Genomic DNA, 22,030 nt, shown 5'->3' on the forward strand with positions numbered 1-22,030 from the left:
AAGTAATAATTTAAGCGAAGCTTATTATCATCATTATCTTTTAGTTTAATGTATGACTGTGGACTTCTGTGTTTTTGTGTCGTACAAAATGTACCCAAACATAGCGGTGACCCGTTGGTGACCTACTTACTGACCTTTCATTCCACCAGAGAATCCACGCCAGTTAGCAAAGACTATTAGCGGAAGCTGCTCCCGCCCAAAGTCCTTGATTGCCTGTGCTGTCTTGAAGGCCGAGTCAGGGAACCAGACCATACCCGCTTGTGCTATGGACTGAAAGCGCAAAAGGTAAAAGTTTTTTAAATTGAGAGTAGGGAAAAATTGGTTAGAAAAGTGAGCACCTGCATTACAAAGCAGTAAAAATAATATTGTGACACAGCTCAAATATTGTCAACATGTACAATAAAAAACAGGATGTACAACGAAAAGCCATTCCAACAGCTTTATTCTACATACTGCATCTCTTTGTAACTCCTTGCCTGGTGCATGTTTCCATCCGTCCTACAACCTAGACTATTTTAGAATTCGGGGGACACGTCCTGCTTATACTACCTGGGCGAAAGGTAGAAAATTCGGCCAGACTACTACTTTTGCTTTAGTGGATCGAGGGGACTTCTCGTCATTAACTTCACAACTGTGGAGTGAGTTCTTAATTGGTCTCAACGGTCTTAATGAGGTTAACAAGGATAAACGAATAATGTGAGAGTAATTAATGTACCTTAGCTTCAGAGTCTGGATTGCCTGGATCTGCTGGTATGTCCACATTGACAGTACGAGTCTCTACAGCTACAACACCTACTGGAATACCACCCAACCTGCATAGTAAACAAATACAACAAGATGAGGGTTACTATACAGTACTTGGATTTGACTATTTGTCTTTGTTTGTCAGTGTTTTTTAAAGACAGTGGACACTATTGGTAATTGTCTTCTCACTTGGTGTGTCTCAACATATGCATAAAATAACAGACCTGTGAAAATTTGAGCTCAATTGGTCGTCGAAGTTGCGAGAAAATACACCCTTGTCACACAAAGTTGTGTGCTTTTAGATGGTTGATTTCGAGACTTCAAATTCTAAATGTGAGGTTTCGAAAACAAATTCTTGGAAATTTACTTCCTTTTAAAACTATGTCACTTCAGAGGGAGCCATTTCTCACAATGTTTTTTATTATCAACCTCTCCCCATTACTCGTCACCAAGTAAGGTTTTATTCCAATAATTATTTTGAGTAATTACCAATAGTGTCCACTGCCTTTAAGGACGCGATGAAAATAAGCCATAGTTAAAACAGCTTATTAGGCTGCTCTTAACTTTGTCATCAGTATACTTTTATGTAATTACTCTGTTTGTTTGATTGTGTATCATCATGTAAAACTATTTTCACTTTGAACATGGGATGAAGTCTATTTAAAGACCTCATACAAGTACTAATCAGACTCTAGAGACCACCAAATCAGAAAAATAAATGCCCCAAGATCAATCTTCCCATGGCGTGCCATGGCCGAGCGGTTAAGAGCATCGGATTCAAGCTCTGCTATTTGATCAGCAGAGTGTGGGTTCGAATCCCGGTCATGACACCTGCTACATAAAATTGTGGAGGTAGTGCTTTCTGCTCTACTGGCCCGGCTTCGGACTGATGATACCCAAGCCTACATCCGTATGGACTGTAAAAGGGGTAATCCTGTTTCAGCCCTAGGAGTAGGTGGCAACGGCCTCTGGACAAAAATAATTGTAGCCCACACCTTGAAGTGGCCTTCAGGCCTTGTGTGTCTGGCGACTTGCATAATTTTTTTTTTTTTAAATCACTTCATTTCTGACATTATTTTATAGACCCATTGCATATGATGTCTCACTCTCAAAAAGGAAGCAGAACAATAGCTGTTCTCTGTCCTTAAAAACAGGCGCGTGACCACAGCATACCTGTAGCGTTTCACGTTATGCAAGGGGGAGCTATTGATTTCTTACACAATACAGAACGGCCTCCGAACAATGCGCGTAATTTTGGGTGTCAACTCTCTTTTGTGCATTTTGACACCCAAAACAACACCCACATGCTCGTCAGTGTAGGGAGATCTGTGGACAAGGCGCCTCCAGATCATTAAATCCCATGGTCTGAACATCCAAGAAAGACATTATTGTTATCTTTGCTCCTTGTTCCCCACAGATATCCAAAGTTTGCAAGGAGTAGGAGGGTTAACATATACTTACTTTGCTCGACCGACGACGACAGTTTGAGCCCAAGCCTGAAGTATCTCCATGAAGGAGCCCTTGTCAAAGAAACCTGTCTGCCATTCCAATGGATTATCTGAAATAAGTCAAAAAATCCTGTCTACATCAGCGTTTTCTCAAAAACTTTTACGACTCTGTGAAATTCAGTTTCTGATTTTCCTTAAATCCCCATATCTGGGGATTAATCTGTAATCTGATTAATCACAAACCTGTATTTTAATTCAGTCTTTGGACTGCGACAAACAGATGTTTTTAACCAGTAATAATAATAATAATCTGCCAAAATACTTTGTTTAGTGTTCTCTCATAACGGTGGTCTGCGTTCTCCGGGTTCTATTTCTATAGTAAAAAGAGAGTGTGGCTAATTTGGGTACAGTATCAAATCCTGTTGGTGGTAGTCGGGGAACTAGACATGGGGGTAGTTAGGAAACCAGCCATGGAGTCAGTCTTACCTGGATTCATTCTTCCGGCTAGCATATGTCTGGGATCATAAGGAGCCTTGGTTGGAAGAAAGTCAATTTCTCGATCGATGGCGTCTATACTTTGCATTATGGGTACACCAGCATCATGGCACTGAAATGATTTAATATAATCAAATTAAATATGAGAGTGCTAAAAGTAAGGCTTTGGGTCTTCGGCCCACAACAGAATGATCATAAACGGAAGCAGCCCGCAGAGGGCGCTAGCCATGCAAGTTAAAGCAAATGATTACGTAATACAAAAATAAACGTGGGGGGTTCGCATCGCACCCGAGACATACATGTATGTATTTGATATCGAGATGCCTAAAAATAAAAGACAATGACCCTCTTTTTTAACTGCCTCTTTTTGCAGAGCTTACCTTGGGCATATAGGCTAGCCATTTCAGTAGTGTGTAGACACCATCGGAGTCATCTGTTGCAACAGCATGAGTCACTCCATTGTTATGCATGATTTGGATGCCGCCGAGCTGGTTGTTAGATGTGTACACTTCACGTCCTAAAACCTGACACAAGTAAAAACGGGAAAAATTATTGTTAACATAAATTCTCGGATTATGAGAACTGTTTGAGTCTGCCCTGATGACACATAAGCAGACAAACTCATGAGTTTGCCTTGCTCTAAGCAATGAGAAAGGACCGCGGAAGGAGTTTGAACTTCCCGAGCAGTAACAGTAGAGATCAATGGCCCTTTGAGCGCGATGTACGTCGCCGCATTTTACACTGGTAAACTACAGCTCAGTTAAGGCATGCGTTGAAGAATGCCGTTTCTGTTTTCTGACGTCGTTTCCCTGCAAGATATTCCACAATAATGGAGTAGAAATTTATCGTAAAATAAGACTTCATCGCATGAACAGTCGAGTACAGTTCAACCCCCTTGGAACTCCTTCCGTGGTCCTTTCTCTATGCTCTGAGCTTAAGAGAATCACGCTTGCAGGGACCCACCAGCGATTGCAGACTCGGGGTAAATGGATACCTGTGAGGGTAGAGTTCTTGTGCTTGGTGCACTACAGGGAGCTGAGATGGTTCATGGATTGAAATAAATGGCCTAATGCAGAAAACCTTTTTTTCATCCGGCAGCTACACAAAAGTCTAAAGTCAAATAAAACTCTGAAGTTTCTTATTCCTGAATTTCATATCTTTTCCCAAAAATCTGAAGGCATAAGGGCAACAAAGAAAAATCGTGAAAACAGGAGAACTCGCATGCCTGATGGATACAAAGTACAAGACCACGTTTACAAACCTTGTTGAGAGCTCCGGCTCCTGTAAGGATGATGTGAGAGTTCTCAACTTGGACGATACGCTGGCCGAGACGTACCACGTAGGAACCGATGCCAATTGCACGACAAGTAACCTGATAAAAAAAACCATTGATATATGAGACATACTGCTTTGCCATTCAATAGAAACAAAACAAAAAAACGGTTTATTTACTTATCCATGAAGGCAATAGACCCATTCATTAAGCTCCGCCCATTGCGTTTTGACCAATCACAACCCATTGCACAACCATTGCAGAGTTGTGCAGAATGGCATTGGAGAAGCTCACGTGTTCTTGCTCACACCTGCGCCATGGGCGGAGCCTAATGGATCGGTGTATTATATATTGATGGTAGTTCACCATGACAGGGATACCTCATCTTAGGCCCTGTCCGAATTAGCGGCTACAGCTATGACTTAGGCTAGATTTCCAGGTCGTCATGCGATGATTTATAGGAAGTCCTTAGCAACATACTTAGCAACAGTCGCAGCTGTAGCTGAAGCCGCCAATTCAGATATGACCATAGATTCATTGAAAAGTACTTTCATTCAAAACCTCTAGTTGGCCATAAATGGGAGGTATCTGTTTGGTAATCATTTCTAAAACTAATGGCCTCGGTTCAAAGTACAGCAGTATTTGATAGTGTAAAGTATTTTGAGAATTAATTCACTTTAAAATAAAGTGGTTAATGGCTCTGGCATGAACATGAACATTTGAGAAATAAGATTGAATCCCTTAAAGATTTGTTAAAAACTTGATGTATTTAAAATTTAAACTATGGTTATTTTTTGTTCCTTTGAAAGTATTCTTTGTAAAGTGGCAGTGTAATAATATTAATAATAACAATATCGAAGTCTTATACTGCATGTATCTACCAACAAGGTACTCAAGGCGCTGAGTATATACAAACTTTTAGAAAGGTAGGTTATTGAAGTCATGAATTCTTAGACCCAATTTTGTAGCTCCTTATAAGGGTTTACAAGGTGCTACAAAGTTGCAGTACTCTAGAACCAATACAAAAATCGCATTCTTAATACAAAATTTTAGAAATGTTATTATGAATAATTTTGTTGTAAAGTATGTCCTGTTGTAAAGTAAATACTGCTGCCCCCATTGTGACACTGTCCAGAAAATCCTGTTCTATCACCCCCATTCTGAAACAACTACACTGGCGCCCTATCTCTCAACAAGGCTCCCCACTATATTTCTGAACTGCTTCAAGTTTACACTCCATCAAGGAATCGTCAATTAAGTTCCATGCTTCTCCTCATTGAACCCAAGTCTCGACACTCATGGGGTGACAGGTCTTTTTCTTCAGCCGTGCCACTCATCTGGAACTCTCTACCACTTAATCCTCGATCTTGTCTTTGTACCGCAAAACTCAAGTCTCTTCTCAAAACTTATCTTGTGTCACAGGTTTTCAATGACTAATTTTTTGTGTCTGTTTTTCTTTTCTTTTTTTTTTTTGGGGGGGGGGAGGGGGGTTAACTGCGCCTTGAACGGATATGTGCACATTACAAGTCTTATTATTATTATTATGAACTGACCATATTAAGAGTGATGATCTCTTCATAGGCTTTGGAGGTTCCACCAGCAATCATTCCACTTCCGCTCAGATTCTCAACACCTATACCATCCTCTTGACCTGAAAAAAACAACAACAAAAACAAATGTGTTGTTTTAGAGATCCAAACAAATAGATCGATCCATTAAGCATTTTGAATCTTCAAAGAAGGGACTGCTGTCAAAAGAAAACCTTCAGGTGTTTTTTAAGCAACGCAAATCTTTGAAGGCAGTGGTTTCTATTGGTAACTACTCTATTGGTAAACATTTTCTATTGGTAAAAAATGTTAGGCATAAAAGCTTACTTGGTAACAAGCAATGGAGAGCTGTTTATGGTATTAAACATTGTGAGAAACAGCTCCCTCTGAAGTACTTTAAGACCTCAGAATTAAATTTTGAGGTCCCAAAATCAAGCATCTGAAAGCACACAATTTGGTGCGACAAGGGTGTTTTAACTTCCACTATTATCTCCCAACTTCGACGACCGATTGAGTTCAAATTTTCACAGGTTTGTTATTTTATGCATTATGTTGAGATACACCAAATGAGAAGACTGGTCTTCGACAATAGCCAAAGGTGCCCACTGCCTTGAAAATGAACTTTCAACAAAACATGATCATCAAAACTTCTGACTCTTTCTGAATGACGTTTACATTAGTCAGGCACCAAAGGAGCCTAAACACATTTAATGCATCTCACCAATGATGTAAGTGATCTTGTATCTAGACTCCCCATCTTCCTCTATGTGTTCAGCACGTACAGAGTTAAGAGCCAAGAGTTGCTTGTAGTCAGATGGCGTTAGGTACAGATACTTGAAACCCTGTAAAACAAAAAGCAGATGGGAAAAACTTTGTCAGAATTCAGTTTGTAGTGTTTCTTTAAAGCAATTGCACAACATCGGTAAACAGTATTGTCCAAAGGCCCACACTTCGTGTATCACAACCTATATAAAAAATAATCCACCCTTGTTTCCGCACAATTCGCCGTGTATCCGTTATCCTTGTTATCCAGAGTTGAAAATTGTTTTAATATTTTCTCAAAAAGTAAAGCATTTCATGGAATAATATTTCAAGGGAAGTCTTTCACCATTACCTTCTGTAAACCCTATTTGTAAATCTGTGAACTTTTAATTTTTGTCCTGTTCAGAAAGTGTCCAATGGCTTTAGACGTAAGTAAACTTTATCACTGTAGCTTGTGAGCCTGAGGAAACCTGTATAGAGGGGTGCTTGCTATATAAACCAGAAAAAAATAGGGTTAACCCCTACTCTTCCACGCCAAGTGTTCTGGGTTCTTTTGCATGTGCTACAAATCCTAAAACACCATCCCTATGGCTCAATGTCCCATCCTAAGGACAAAGCAATTAGGGTAAAATATCTTGCTGAAGGACACAAGTGCCACAACCGGGATTCGAACCCACACTCTGCTGATCAGAAACAACAGAGTTGGAGTCCAGGGGACGATTTCACAGAGAGTTAGGACTTGTCTTATCTTGAGTAACTCGTCCTAACTTAGGATTAATCTTAAGGTCTGCATGCTACAGTGCAGGGTTGGGACTCGTCCTAAGCCCGAAGATTGGTCTTAAGTTAGGAAGAGTTTTATGAAATCGACGGCAGTGCTCTTAATCCCTCAGCCACAACATGCCAACTTTTTATATGATTGAGGTCATTCAACCTGAACGTCAATTGCATTGATAGATTTTTGTTTCTAACTCACCATTGACTAATAATGCAAAAAAAAAAAGATAAAAAATGTTCACAAATTTGTAAAAAGCCTTTATCCAATCCACATTTAACAATTTCAAGATGTAAAACTCTACCTTGTCTGGTATCTTAGGGTCTTCCCAGGCTATCTTGAACCTTTGTTTGACCTCCTCGGCCAGACCAATCCTTGCTCCACTGTTTGCCGATAGGTAAATGCGAGGAATACCTAGGGATCGTGCCATCTCTGAGGCTTTCTGTTTAGATTTTAAAAAGGGAACAAATAATTATCAAAAAAACTATTCAGGACAAAAAAGGAAGATGAATTAAAATTGGAAGCTAAATAATTATGCAAAAAAAACCTGTTAAAGGCCTGATTTTTGACCCTAGCAGGAGCCTTTCTTGAAGGTTTTCTCTTAGCCTTCAAGAAAGACTCTGCTAGGGTCGAAACATCAGGCCATTAACTGTTTTTTCTTTTGCATTTATACCATATGTACTTTTGTTTGGTAAGTTGTTTGCAACCGCTAATTCTATTTTCACCACTTATTTTATATCATACATGTTGACAATATTTGCTCTGAGACAAAATTTAATTTTAAATGCTTAAAAACGCAAGGGGTGACTTCATTCACCATATTTCCCTTCTCTCAATTCATTAAACATTAACTTGTTGCACTTTTAGTACATTTTAGTAGGCAACAGCTAATTTTTTTTTTCACAAAAAATTAATGACACTTATTAGGTTCTGCTAAAATCCAATCAGAATTGTTTTCAAACAAAATCAGGTTTGGAGAAAATATGTCATTAAAGGAACACGTTGCCTTGGATCGGTCGAGTTGATCTTTGAAAAGCGTTTGTAACCGTTTATTATAAAATGTACATGGGTAGAAAGATGATGTTAAAGTAGAATAAAATGATCCACACAAACATGCCTCGAAATTGCACGGTTTTCCTTTTACCTCGTCGACTAACACAGTCGGCCATTTATGGGAGTCAAATTTTTGACTCCCATAAATGGCCGACCGTGTTAGTTCGCACAGTAAAAGGAAAACCACGCAATTTCGAGGCAAATTTGTGTGGATCATTGTATTCTACTTTTTAAACATCGTTCCAACCATATGCATTTTATTTTAAAAAACGGTTACAAATGCTTTTTACAGAAACTCGTCCAATCCAAGGCAATGTGTTCCTTTAAACTTTCAAGGATATTCGATAATTGAGAATAATAATAATAATAATAATAATAATAATAATAATAATAATAATAATAATAATAATAATAATAATAATAATAATAATAATAATAATAATAATAATAATAATAATAATAATAATAATAATAATAATAATAATAATAATAATAATAATAATAATAATAATAATAATAATAATAATAATAATAATAATAATAATAATAATAATAATAATAATAATAATAATAATAATAATAATAACCAGATTTGTATTGCGCCATTCCATCTTGATCATGGCGCTCAGCAACAACAGGCAATGAAAAACTAAAACAATTAAAGAGTAACTGGGAACAGGTGGATGTTAAAGTGGTTTTTGAATGACGAACCAGAGTCCAGTGTTCGGATGCGAGATGGTATCGACCAGAGACAAACAAATAACAATGTACCTCAAAGAGTTTATCTTCCTCCGGACCGAAAGATCCGATCTTGAATGTGATGTCATTGGCGATGATGATGACATCACGACCGTCGGGATACTCGGGGGTCATGAAGGTGAACTTCCAGGCCACCATGCTGATCTATAGATAGCACAAAAAATTGGGTTATTCAAGAAAGTTTGATTTTAGTTGTACATTTGGTTTGAAGTAACAACCATGTGTGTTATCTACTTGCCAGGTAGATTATGATCGTTTGAGAACTTGTCTTATATAAGATTTGATGAGGCATAGCATGGTGAGGTATCAATATATATTTGGTTTGCAGTAACACCATGTCTGTATCTACTTGCCAGGTAGAGTTTTTTCTCAGAAAACTTGTCTTGCTATATACTCTACTACCTAGTAGATTTTTAGAATCTGGGAGATTTTCTCAGTTCTGAAGAGAACTTTCCTGCTTATAAACTACTACCCGTGCTGAAGGTAGAAAATCGACTCAGAATATTACTTTCACTTGTGGATCAAGGGAACTTCTATTTATTAACGCTTACAGTGTTTTGTACTATAAACATCTCTCCATTGATCGCTAACAAGTAAGTTTTTATGCTAAGAGTATCCAGAGTATCCAGTACCTTTAAGGGGCAGAACAAAAAGCTAGTTTCCATATTGGTGAGGACGTATAAAACTGAATAGAATTGACTTACTTTATTCTCTCCTTGCATTCTGTTCATGGAGACCAGGCCACCCTGACTGTCGAGTACCAGCTCACTACTGCTAGTCTGTAAGCACAAACCATACAAATTAATCAAAGGCTCACTACTGCTAGCCTGGAAGCACAAACCAAAAACTTAATTAATAATAGAATATGTTTGACCCAGGGGGTCCAACTTTGGGTGCGTTCGTTTAGCTTCCCTGGGTGGTCACTCGGGTGAGCCCCCGACAAGAGCTAATCGAACGATCACAATCGCCCTCTCGTGGTGACGGCATGTACCTCAGGTCACCCCCAAGTGACCCACTCCACAAGAAGGGCACTGGGGGCTGACCCGGGTGAGCCCCGTCAAAGCTATTCGAATATACCGGGGCAGACCGGGGTCGACCCAGGGAAGCTAAACGAACGCACCCAATAATAAGCTTCTAGGGGAACCAAAAACTAATCCACACACCCAGTGTTGGGTAGATACAGCAACAAGTCCTTGAGTGTCGCTCGAACATTGATAGACATCCTGACAGATCAGGGCCTAATTTCTTGGCTCTGCTTACCGTTATCAAATTATTAAGTATTATTTATACAGGGTAGCCCCATCAGTGTAAAACACTGTTCTCCCTGGGGCCCTGTAGAAAAGCAATACATAGAACAGAGATAAACAAATACACATGTATTTAGAACAAACCCCACAAAAGCAACAACAGCACTCTATACCACCACGAACAAAACAGAGAGAAAAAAAAGGCAACAAAAAGCCAATTATGCCAAATAAATCAATGACTCCGTAAACGCCAGTACTTAGAAGTGAATGAAGTCAAGGTTGGCTCATTGCAATTACCGAAGCAGGGAATTCTGCGCTTCTGTCAAACCTATGTCACGGGTTAGCAGGGATTTTTTTTTTTTTTTCTCCTCCAGAAAATCAGAGCATACTGATCGAAATGTCGAGTTGAAACCAACGGTTCTTTTCAGAACCACCCCAACTCATTTAGAGATAGTCATTACATGGTGTTACCGCTAACCTTTCCATATCGTCTTTCCACCATGCAATGTTTCAAATCCTACTTGGGGAATTTTTGCTTGTGCCCGTAAATAGTCTACATTACTGGGGTTTCTTCGCCTCTACAGTTAGCGCAAAATTTAGTGCTTGTAAGTGAAGATTTCAAGTCTAGAATTTTGCAGTAAATTTGACTCACCACTTCCTCAGGAATAACTGTATCTTTGTAAACTTTCTTGTGCTCCTTCCAAATCTGACGCAGTTTCTAAAATACACCAAACAAAGGAGAGAATTATTAAAATCACAAAAGTATGTGCTGTAAAATGAGAATGTGATTATGTGAATGCCTGGCGGTCTGTACCAAAACAAATTTTGTATGGGTAAAAACCAAAAATTAATATTTTGTATACCCGATAAAAATTTAACATCTATTATAACGTTGCAATACCCGCTGCCAAAACATAGGATTCGAACTGCCTCTAGCTACCGGGCAACCTCGGTAGTCTAGTTGGTAAGACACTGCTCTAGAATGGCAAGGGTCGTGGGTTCGAATCCCACCCGAGTAACATGCCTGTGATATTTGTTTCACAGGACTCGGGAAAGTACTGAGTATACAGTGCTAACACACATCGGTGTATGGGTAAAAACCAAAAAGATTTATATTCTTTATACCCGATGCAAATTTACGCTCTATAAATGTTGTCGTTACCTGTTCAAACATATCAGGGAAGTCGTAAACGTAGGTGGTTCCCATACTCTGGGCTTGGTAGCGTTTATGTTGCAGATGGTCCTTAGTGACATACGGTGTATTGACCAGTCGACCATGGAGGGTTCCTTGCTTCTCAGTGAACGATGTGAACTTCACCTGAAATCAATCAATCATATTTAATCATAATTATAATGGTTAAAACAATAATAACACCCTATTTGTTAAATCTCTATCTATGGGCGTCGAAGAGTGCTTAAATCATTATTTATTTTCAGACAGATTTTTGAAATTTGTGATTTATGAGACCCCTTCATGTAACACCTCGTAAGGGTTAACAAGGTGCGGTGCTGTGGTGCATTTCAGCAGCTACTGCCAGAAATGCCGCGGGGCAAATCCAGTATTGTACTTGCCCAGGCGCTGTACTACATGCAGCTCAACCAAACTTGCTCCAACAAATGTCTTGTGTGTGTTGTTTTTAGTCTACTTGAGGCTCTAGTTTTGTTTGTAGCCACTGCATTATGTAGAACAGTTCGCTACAAACAAAGTGTATTTCTCAAATCGTCAGTCTTTTAAATGCCTTTTAATATAACTATGTGTGTATATATAATGAATGTACCTACTGGGTTTTTACCAATGTTTTTTTTTTTGACAATGTATATAGTAATAATGTCTTGTTTAATATCAGTTTCTTTGTTAATTTCTATTTGATGTAATTTTTTTAACATGATGTTGACATGTGCAACTCAGTTTTTAACTGCGAGACATGTTTTAATAAACCATTTTTGAATTGAATTGAATTGAACAGTGGCAGAGCCAACAAATTTAATACCATGAAATATTCATCTAGAACTTGGTGTTTGGTGGATTGCCTATCATTTTACTGACATGAGTAATAGCACCTATAAAAAGGCAGTAACTGTTGTGGGATAACAGCATTGACATGAATCAGTTCACTTTTATCGCGTAAGCAAGGAAATTCTTTATACTCGGCATTTAGCTCCCTGTTGGTGTTAGCTCTCATGAGTCATCAAGGGAAAACTTGTTGTCCAGTCTAGGTTTTTCCCTATGGCTTACAATACAATACAATACAATACAATACAATAATCTTTATTAGAAAAAAAAAGGTAATTCAAATGCTCGCAGACAGTAAAAACATTGACACATTAAAAACATGAAAACAGACAATGGCTATATACAATTACAAGAAAAACCACTAAAAAGCGATACGAGAAATACTGGAGACTGGGCGATAAATTTATAATTATCGTTAGTAAAATTGAGATAAGAAAAATACTGGAGACTGAGCGATAATTAATAATTATCCTTTAAAATTGAGGTTGCGGTGTGTTGTTGCACGAGGGATACAGGAGGGTGGGTAGCGGTTTGTAGCGGAATATGGCACTCGCATACGACCAGAGCTTGCCTTTATGGTGTGTTGTGTGTGTGTGGGGTTATGTATGGAAGTGTAGGATATTCAGCAACCAATGAGAGCATGGCTTACATAAGTTTGTGTTGGCTTGATTAACATGGTTGACCAATTAGGATTGGTCTTGCAAATGAGTAGCTGAAAATTTTGCGGGAGCATAATTATTGTCACAGCTTATTTTTGCGGGAAGTTGTCTAATATCTGGACAGATTTGTTGGAAACTTGAGGGCAATACAAATTTGCTTGCATTCATACCAGAGGACATTTTTTGTTCGGAAGCAGGTTGCAACAGCTTCTTTTATTTGCTTTTGTGGAAAAGTGTAAAATTTACCGACATGAACTGGCAGTACAAATTTCTAACAACATGGAATAGTTATCAAGAATTAGCCATTAAATATGAGGGGGGGGGGGGGGCAGGTTCTTTACTGACATGAAATAGTTATCTAGTAATTACCTGTCCGGTTACGGGGTCCGTTTCTTCTTTATACAGAGTGATCTCCAGACTGAAGCCAGACTCATTTGTGATGAAAATACGAATCGGAATCGACTTCCCAGCCTGCAACCTACAAACAAGAAACAGAGGAAAATATAAATAATTCTACATTTTCCCAAATAAGGCAGACTAGATTATTGATGCCAACCATGCCAGAGAAACATGGGAGACTAAACGAATTTCACCTGAAGTGGACAATGTAATCAATCTCAGAAAAGCGAACTTAAATACAAACATACCTACATACAACTAAATATTTATAAAGCGCCTTTACATCAAGATCAAAGCGCTGAAAAGAGCAAAACCAATGGAACTATAAATACAACAAATTACATCTGATACAAGTGAGTGTTGAGCACTTATGAGTTGAGGGGCGTCAGACCCAGTGAAAAGTAAAAGAATAAAAAGTGACTGCTGGAGTACTTATAAGCTGAGGGGTGTCAGTAAAATGAAAAGTAAAGTTGTTGAACCCGGCGGGGTTCAAACCGAAATTGCAGAGGTGGCAGGCAAGGTAAGAAATTACTACGACAACCCGAACGCCCATGGGGGATCTTGGCTTACTTGACAGTCATCTTGAGCTCTGCTTGAAGGACTCTGAGCTTCCACAATCTGTGGCCGTATCTCAGCACCATGGATCTCAGACTGTCGACTACCTTCATTGGATCCATAAACACGGTCGGCACAAAGTTGAGGAAGATGTGATTGCAATCGGTTCGCTTGGACTGTTATGGGATGAAAGAAAAAATAGACGTTAATCTGTGAGCTCAATTTCATGGAGTTGCTCAAGCAGACAATAGACCTTATGCGTTTGAGTAGGGCGCCCTCCCCTTGAGGTCAAAAGAATGTTGTTCTCATTGACCAATCCTGTGTGCACCACATCTTCAAATATGTGCATTTTCCATTGTTAAATCATCTGTTTACCTCTAAGCATGTAACAATATCAATCTCTACCCATTTATACCCCTGGGTGAAGAGAAGCAGTAAAGCATGTTGCTAAAACTGGGGTTGACCGGGGCTCGAACCCACACCCTGATGACTAAACCACCAGAACTTTAATTCAATGCTCTACACTGCTCGGCCATGACACCCTATGATGTAGAAATATGTTTTTGATAAGTGCGAACGATATGTTTGCCTTTTGACTGTCGGCAACTGTCAAGGCATGTTAATTTTTTGGAATAAAAAGTGCTGAGTAAATGCCATATACAGGTCACAAATTGAACACTCGGTGGGTCCAAGGCCAGTAGTTTTAGTGTTGGGCCAGTAAACTTATGACCAGACAAGTGTGGCGGTCAGAAAGTTATTTCTCATTTTGATTCTGGTCTTGTAAAAAGAATTTTAGTCCCGTAAACATTTTGACCCTCAAGCCTTGTGGTCTTATGGACTTTTCCCTTTATTGGATCCCTATATGGACTTCTCCCCATATTGGATCCCTATAATATGGACTTCTCCCCATATTGGATCCCTATATGGACTTCTCCCCATATTGGATCCCTATATGGACTTCTCCCCATATTAGATTCCTATATGAACTTCTCCCCAGATTGGATCCCTATATGGACTTCTCCCCATATTGTATCCCTATATGGACTTCTCCCCAGATTGGACTTCTCCCCATATTGGATCCCATATGGACTTCTCCCCATATTGGATCCCTATATGGACTTCTCCCCATATTGGATCCCTATATGGACTTCTCCCCATATTGGATCCCTATATTATATCTTCATACATACATCTGGATGATTGAAAGCCAGTTCCAGTTCATCCAGGGCCTCAAGGAGCATCCTCTCGGATTCATTCTGAAGATATTCAAACGACGCCTCCTTAGTGATCAGATCCGAGTGTCGGATGATGGCTCGGACAAAGAATCGATAGTCTGTCACCTCCTGGTCCTTGGCAACCTATGTACAAGTCAAAGAAGTCTGGTTACTAAACCTCTATTAATATATTAAGTATGGGTAACACTGCCATGGCGTTACCCAGACATGCCAGAGGGGAGTCTGGGTGTGTTTTTGAACAATCCACTTTAAATTTGGACATGTTAATTTTGAATTTCAGAAAATGTAAAAAAAGGAGCCAAAATGGGGCGGAGCAACGGTCACATTAATGCAAGGTAAATTACATTTCTGCTACGTTTGATTTGAAACCTCTCGCGGTAGAAAAACAATCTAGACCTTTATTAATCTAAAAGAGGCCGCTATCAGATGGTTGCATAGAGTGCAAATATCACTGCCCAATTTAAGTTGGTAGGTCGCATAGTTGGCTTGCGCACATTTCAAACTTCAGTGCGTAAGTTCAGTGAGCTACTTAGCCCTTAACATGTGCAAAAAAAGATCAACGAACAGTTGAGGTGGGCTGAAACTGAACTATCAGATTTGTTATCACTTTTAACTATCAAAAAAAAAATATGAATGGGAATCAAAGTGTGTTGAATCAGTTTTCACAAGTTATTTACACACAGTTTATGGTAATTTTACCTGACTTTGTCTCTATAAAATTATCAGACACCAGGCCTCAGCATGTTTAAGTTTTAACCCTCTTCTCGTACTTTGATTCCCTTATTAAAGACTGACCTTGGCTGATCCAAGGTACAGATGCATTCTGTAGTTTGCTCGATCCATGAGCTGCAGATCAAAGTTACTCATTCTGTTGATCTCTAACTGGAAGGCTAGAGCCGGCTCAAGATGACGATAGATTCGATCCTCATGGAACTGAGACAAACGAGGAGAACATTGGGATTAAAAGAAGTCTTTATGGGTAATGCAGAACAAAGAAAATAGTAGCATCTCAGAACCTCCCTTTATGTGGAAGTCAGGGTTGGCTCAGTGGTTTCATCCCCTCTGGGAGACCAGGTTAGAATCCCACCTCAGACCAGGGCCCAATTTCATGGCTCTACTTACAGCCAAATTCTGCCCTTAAGATTATGATTCCCCGATTATGTGCAAGCGCCGAATTACTGCGCTAGCCTTGTAAGCGTAGAATGCCTAGTAACGAGTACACACGTGCAGAAACCAAAATTTCGCTGCTAACCTGTGAAATACGCTTGCCATAAGCACATAATTCCCTGCTTCCGTAAGCGCCGATTCTGTGCTTACAGTAAGCAGAGCCATGTGGAATGGATTTCCAGTCCCGACTCGAACCCACACACTGCTGAGTCCAGTGCGCTTGACCACTCGACAACAATATGACACAGCATTGAAACAAAGCGCCCTCAATGTTTACTTACATCCAGGCGAGCTCTGTATGTGAAATACTTGGGGAAGTCATTCTTGCTCCAGTAGAGGATTGTGATCCTGCGAATATCTCGGCTGAAAAGCTGCTTTTTCTGTTAACGATCAGAAGAAAAAAAATGAGAAAAGAAACAAAAATGTTGTGTTAATAAATGCATTGATAATTTTGACAAGTTTGTCATTTAGCCTTTGAGAAAGACTCTGCTAGGGTCGGAATGTCAGGCCATTAGCTAATTGTAAGCAAGTTTGCAATCGATTACAAAAATCAGTTGTATCATAAACTTGGGTGTGATCCCTGGTTTTATGCGTTTGCCTGGTATCCCACAAACAAAAGTTATTGACAAAATGGAGACCACCATCATATAGGTCCAGACAGCTCAGTTGGTAGAGTGTCAGCAAGTTAATACGGAGATCGCAAATCCCACCCTGGTAAAATTTGTCTTTATTCACTCTCAAAATAAAGTTGTTTCAATAATAAAAGTGAATAGAACGGCAGAAATGCTCTCAGTCGGTGTTATGTTATCTAGAAATTGAAGCCCCAAATGTCGCTCATTTCGTCCGAAAGTACTTACCCTTTCTTGGCAGAAGACGAGGAATTTGTCAGCGACCTGGTTGTCAGTTAGAGTACTATCGTACATGTGGATCGCAACATTCACAATGTGGATTGGCTCTCCCTGGGGACATAACTAATAATAATTATTATCATAATAAAAACTAAGAGAAATTTATAGAGCGCCAACAGTTGCAGATTGAGTCAAATGAGTTTAAGAAACAGGGGTGAGAGTCATTACTAACGAAAAAGTCTGAAACTTGGATACAAATTAAAAGGTATGTTGAAATGATGCCATTTCTACCGTTTGGTAACCCCTAACTTATAGATTCCAAGGAGCTTTTGGAAACAGTACCCAAAGCACTAGAGAAGTAGACCAATGAGCAGGATTTCTTTATTTGTGGAAAAAATAGTGTCTGATTTTCTTCACCAGGCCGACATAAAAAGTCTGAATTCAGACAAAAGTCTGAACAATCTCATCCCTGATGAAAACTACAACAGTAAAGAGACATCAGGTGGTCATTCTTAAGATGTCAAAATTGCATCCGGGATAAATGTTATTTGGTTTTTACAATGATGTGTGCCAAATACTGTATACTCCTGTGAAAAAAACACAAACAAATCCACTTGGATGGGATTCAAAACCACGACCGTTGCAATTCTAGAGCAATCTCGGAAATCTAGAGCAATCTTGGAAAAATGGGTTTGTCAAAAACAAGATTGCCCGATTGATTGCCTCTGGCTACCAGGCAATCTCGGTGTCAAGTTGGTGAGACATCCGCTCTAGAATAGCAATGGTCTATGGTTCCATTCCCACCTGAGTAGCATGCTTGTGGATTTTCTTCATACGACTCAAGTATTAGTATACAGTGCTTTACGCACAAAAGTTATCATTTGTTGGGAACTTTTTGATTCCTTGTAAACAAATGTTTTGAACTGAAGGACATTTTGTTTTGTAATAATGGTTTGGCCCTCCATGCTTGCGACAAATTTGATTTGAACAAAAACTAATGTAATTTGGGGAGAGTGATTTTGATGAATTTGTAACTTACGCTTGCTTTTCTGTCTGGTTCGGAGAAACTCGAGAACTTGAATCGTACATCGGCAAACTGATCGATGACATCATCGAAATAACTGAAATGAGTAAAACACCAAATGGACACAAAATCAACAAGTTTATAATAATAATAATAACAATTATACATGTAAATTTATAACGCGCACATATCTGTCTCAATAGAGACACCCAAGGCGCACAAAAAAGATTATTACTTTGTGAATTCTTCGATGAGTGGTAGGCTATTAACAGTTTAGGAGGAATTTCCTACTGGCCAATCAATCAATAAATAAATCAATCAGTCAATCATTGAAATTCGTTCTGCGGGCCTGAAAGTTGAAGAGGCACTGAAATGGTTCCCTTGCCCCTGGACATTTTCTCAGTGCCCTTTTAAGTGTTCAAACTGAATTTGTTTTTTTCATAGCGGTGCCCTTTACTGAGCAGGACATGCCTTGGTGCCCTCGCCCTTAAAACAACATTGGGCCTGCTTGCATTCCTATTTATGGTGAACCAATAGTAGGAATGAACACAGAGGAATGTGTGATCACCTATAAATTAGTAAATTTATCAATAAATCACTCAACAACCGATGAGAGGCTAGAAAATTGATATTGAGATATCTCTAACATCTAAAGCAAAACTAATCAATCAATCAATCAAGCAATCATGCAATCACTTACTCACTCACTCAATCACTTACATCACTCTCTCAATAACTCAATTTAACTAATTTTCTAGTTTCTATTTGATAAATTCTGTTTAATTTGTGTGTCTGAAATAAAGAATTTGTTTCGAAAAGTCATAAAAAGTCAATCAATGAATGAATCAATCAATCAATATGTCAACCAATCACTCAAACAATCAACCAATCAGCTATCTTACTTCTGGAATTCCTCCAATGATGAGAAGGCAGCTATGATACCCATTCGTTGACACGGAGGGATTTCTGATCCGAGCGTATCTTCCCCAAAGCTTGCAGTCCTCTGATGAATGGAATCAGGCATAATCCTGATGGTAAGAAAACAAATAAAAATACATTTATACATACAAACATATGCAAATTAATTTGTACAAAAGAATAACAAAAATTAAAAAAATGATGATAATTGTTCATCACGGTTAGAATGGTGTAGTTGTGTCTTGTCTCGCTTTCTACCGCTACCCCAGATTGAATCTTACCAGAGGGGCACTATGTGGAGTGGGTTTTCAGTCCCTACTTGTTGACTGTGTGGGTTTTCCCTGGAATAATTCTCTGTGGTTTTCCTCCCACATCTAAAACTGAATTTTCTTCCTGTCATGTTCTCTTCTTGTTTGGCTCTAATTAGAGCGTTGAGAATATTTATCCAGATCCAGATCAAACCGGTTACTTTCTTCAGAGACCAGAAATGGCCCCTGAACATGGATAATGCAGCGTGCTTTACTTCTATGCGTTCACAGACATGCAACTTGACAGTACCAAACAGTGCTCACTCTTAGGTCATTCTCTGGGTTTGTTTTTCTTCTCCTGGTAAGGATACCATGTGACTAGGGAAACAGACTGGTCCTTTCTATGGGTGCATATTCAACACCCTGACTGCATTAGTAGACAGGGGACCAGACAAGATGGCCTAAGTGTGTGCAATCTTACAGAATGATATAAAAATCGATGGCATCATCAAACCAGCTTTTTTCACAAACCAGTCAAAAGATTTCATCAATTCATGAAAATGAAAACAAAATCAAAATAAAGTTTAGTATCAACATGAACAAAATAATGTCTTTAATATGCCAACACCTGACACAAACTATAAGCACTATGGGTTTTTTTTTTTTTAGTTGAGGAGTTGTTGGAGAAACAAGTACCTGTACTTCCCAATACTTTCAGAATCAAGCGGTAAATAAAACAAGCAAAATATACAAGACGGTTGAAGGGTTAATTCATGTAATGTATTAGAAAAAATAAGAGGAGACAAACTGGCAAATCAGTTTTTCTTTCACGGCATGTTGTTAGGCAGTTAGCAGTTAATGGCTGAATAAACAGTACATGCGTGCAATTGTCAATACTGCGGCAGCAAAGGCATCTATCTAGTCAATAGATCAGGGTAAGAGTGTAATTGGAAAGCTAAAGACCTTTCTTTTGCAACGTCACAGCCCCAGTTTTTGCCAACCCTGGTTGGAAAACTATGAACAGTCATGAATGCAAATCAAAAACAGACCGCTACAGTTTGTAACAATGTTACAAATATTCAAATATTGTGTTGATTTTGTTTATACAAATCAACTAATTATGGAAGGTATTTTATTTCATTGAAAGTCTGCAGAAATTGTGAATTTGGTTAAATAATCTGTTTACACCCTTGAGTGTTTTACAAACATTTGGCCATCCATGCCAATCAAGGCGGTTTGTTTATCAACAAAAGAAAGGTCTATAGATGTTGGCAGACTCGAGCCTGGTTCATAATTCACAAACGAATTACAAATGTTAAGAAAATTTCCTTGCGTCCCAATTGTGGAGTCAATAAGTGCTGCATTACGTGGTAAGCTGAGCCAAGCTTTGCACACTATTTGCTACATGTATGCCTTTCTTCCAGTGCTACCCAGTGCATGTCTCCAAAAAAAGTTTAGAAGCAATGAGAAATCTAGAAGAAAAACCTGGGAAACCACCGGCCGGAAAGATTCTGACTAACCACAAGTCAGAAAATGACATATATGAACTTTCATCTCTTCCTGCTAGCTTATTTTAAAAGTATAAGGGCATTAAAACAACCAGTGAAAACAGGTTTTTTTGGAGAAATAGGTTTTGTGAGACAAAAGTTCCAACCTCACATATCTCTTTTACAGGACACTAAGTTTTAAAAATGAATTTTGTTTTTGTTTTGATAAGAGACCAAAAAATAAAACACAAATGACATGCAGTATGACATACAAACAACGTACTTCACAAAACTGAAATAAAAAACATATAATGAAGTTATTATTTTAGGTTTTAACCCCAACACTGGGGTTTCCAAATCGTGATGAAAAAAAAACACCAGAGGCTAAGTGGGTGGGATTTGAATCCACGAGCCCCGCATTCCTGAGCAGATAGCTAAACTTTAAGACCACCGAGTTTGCCCAATGCTGAGTTTAATTCCTTTTTTTTTGTTGCATTCGAAATATATCCATTTTACATCAGTACTATGTCAAAACATTGATTAAAATGTAGTGATTGCTACATCACCAGGCATGCTTGGTGGTCTAGTGGTTAAACATGTACTCTAGAGTTGCGGGTTCGAGTCCAACCCAAAATGTAAGCCTAAATGTAGGTGGCATGTTTCTTTTTTTTTTAACAGAAATAATATGAAAGCACAGAGTAATCGGTGCATGGGTAACAAACAAAAAAAATATTATGACATAAGTTATTCTAAGATGTCACCTTCTACATTTGATGGAGCTGGAATTCATAACAACAGTTTATCAACACAAAATCATATTTTTATAAATAAAAATAAATAAAAATAAAAAAGAAGCAGTTATTCATGCCATGCTGCATTTATCAGGCTTGGAATTACATGGAGGCCGTGGCACACATTGCCCTGATCTTGGCCTTGATGCCCCTCCAGAAATTTCCCATAGACCTATGCAAAATGAAAATGGCCTTGCCCCCTCAATCATGAAATTCCAGTTCTGATTTATGGCGTATTAGTTTTACATGCTGTGAAAAATAAAATAAATTGACAAAGAAATAAATACATATATGAGGGGAAAAAAGAAAAAAGAGCATGAAATCAAAATGTGAAATGGAAGGAATTATCTAATCATGCAAAATTCAGGCCTGGGACGTCATTCCTAAAATGGAAAACCCCCTTTTTTCCCTCCAGAGAACAAAGTGTAACTGAACATTTATTTATCGCACTATGACCTAGGGGTCAATTTCACGAAGCTGCCAATCACACCAATTTGCCATAAAAGGTAACAGGTTTCGCAAATTGCTTGCAAACCTTACCTGTGAACCAAACAGCCTGTTTTTGGCAAAAAATCAGCACTTGCG

At 38.7% G+C, this 22,030-nt stretch overlaps 1 protein-coding gene across 6 annotated transcripts in view; it reads right to left on the reverse strand.

Moving 5' to 3' along the window:
* Positions 1-22,030, reverse strand: part of LOC139954219 (acetyl-CoA carboxylase-like) — a 58,455-nt gene that overhangs the window by 10,011 nt on the left and 26,414 nt on the right. For 5 of the 6 annotated variants that reach the window (XR_011788068.1, XM_071953939.1, XM_071953938.1 and 2 more), the window contains 21 exons: positions 18,904-19,029; positions 18,017-18,098; positions 16,987-17,100; positions 16,411-16,509; positions 15,758-15,895; positions 14,918-15,085; positions 13,743-13,903; positions 13,143-13,251; positions 11,263-11,418; positions 10,753-10,818; positions 9,558-9,632; positions 8,866-8,997; positions 7,346-7,483; positions 6,229-6,349; positions 5,514-5,611; positions 3,949-4,059; positions 3,068-3,211; positions 2,679-2,799; positions 2,206-2,302; positions 716-812; positions 135-270 (listed from right to left, as the gene is read on the reverse strand). Coding sequence is in view for 5 of the 6 variants with exons in the window: in XM_071953939.1 (XP_071810040.1) it covers positions 135-270; positions 716-812; positions 2,206-2,302; positions 2,679-2,799; positions 3,068-3,211; positions 3,949-4,059; positions 5,514-5,611; positions 6,229-6,349; positions 7,346-7,483; positions 8,866-8,997; positions 9,558-9,632; positions 10,753-10,818; positions 11,263-11,418; positions 13,143-13,251; positions 13,743-13,903; positions 14,918-15,085; positions 15,758-15,895; positions 16,411-16,509; positions 16,987-17,100; positions 18,017-18,098; positions 18,904-19,029 (2,489 nt within the window). In the remaining variant the exon portion in view is untranslated. The remainder of the gene's footprint in view (positions 1-134; positions 271-715; positions 813-2,205; positions 2,303-2,678; positions 2,800-3,067; positions 3,212-3,948; positions 4,060-5,513; positions 5,612-6,228; positions 6,350-7,345; positions 7,484-8,865; positions 8,998-9,557; positions 9,633-10,752; positions 10,819-11,262; positions 11,419-13,142; positions 13,252-13,742; positions 13,904-14,917; positions 15,086-15,757; positions 15,896-16,410; positions 16,510-16,986; positions 17,101-18,016; positions 18,099-18,903; positions 19,030-22,030) is intronic. The other variant, XM_071953937.1, reaches the window with a different exon arrangement.

This window comes from Asterias amurensis, chromosome 2 (assembly GCF_032118995.1).
Source record: "Asterias amurensis chromosome 2, ASM3211899v1".
Classification (NCBI taxonomy): Eukaryota; Metazoa; Echinodermata; class Asteroidea; order Forcipulatida; family Asteriidae; genus Asterias; species Asterias amurensis.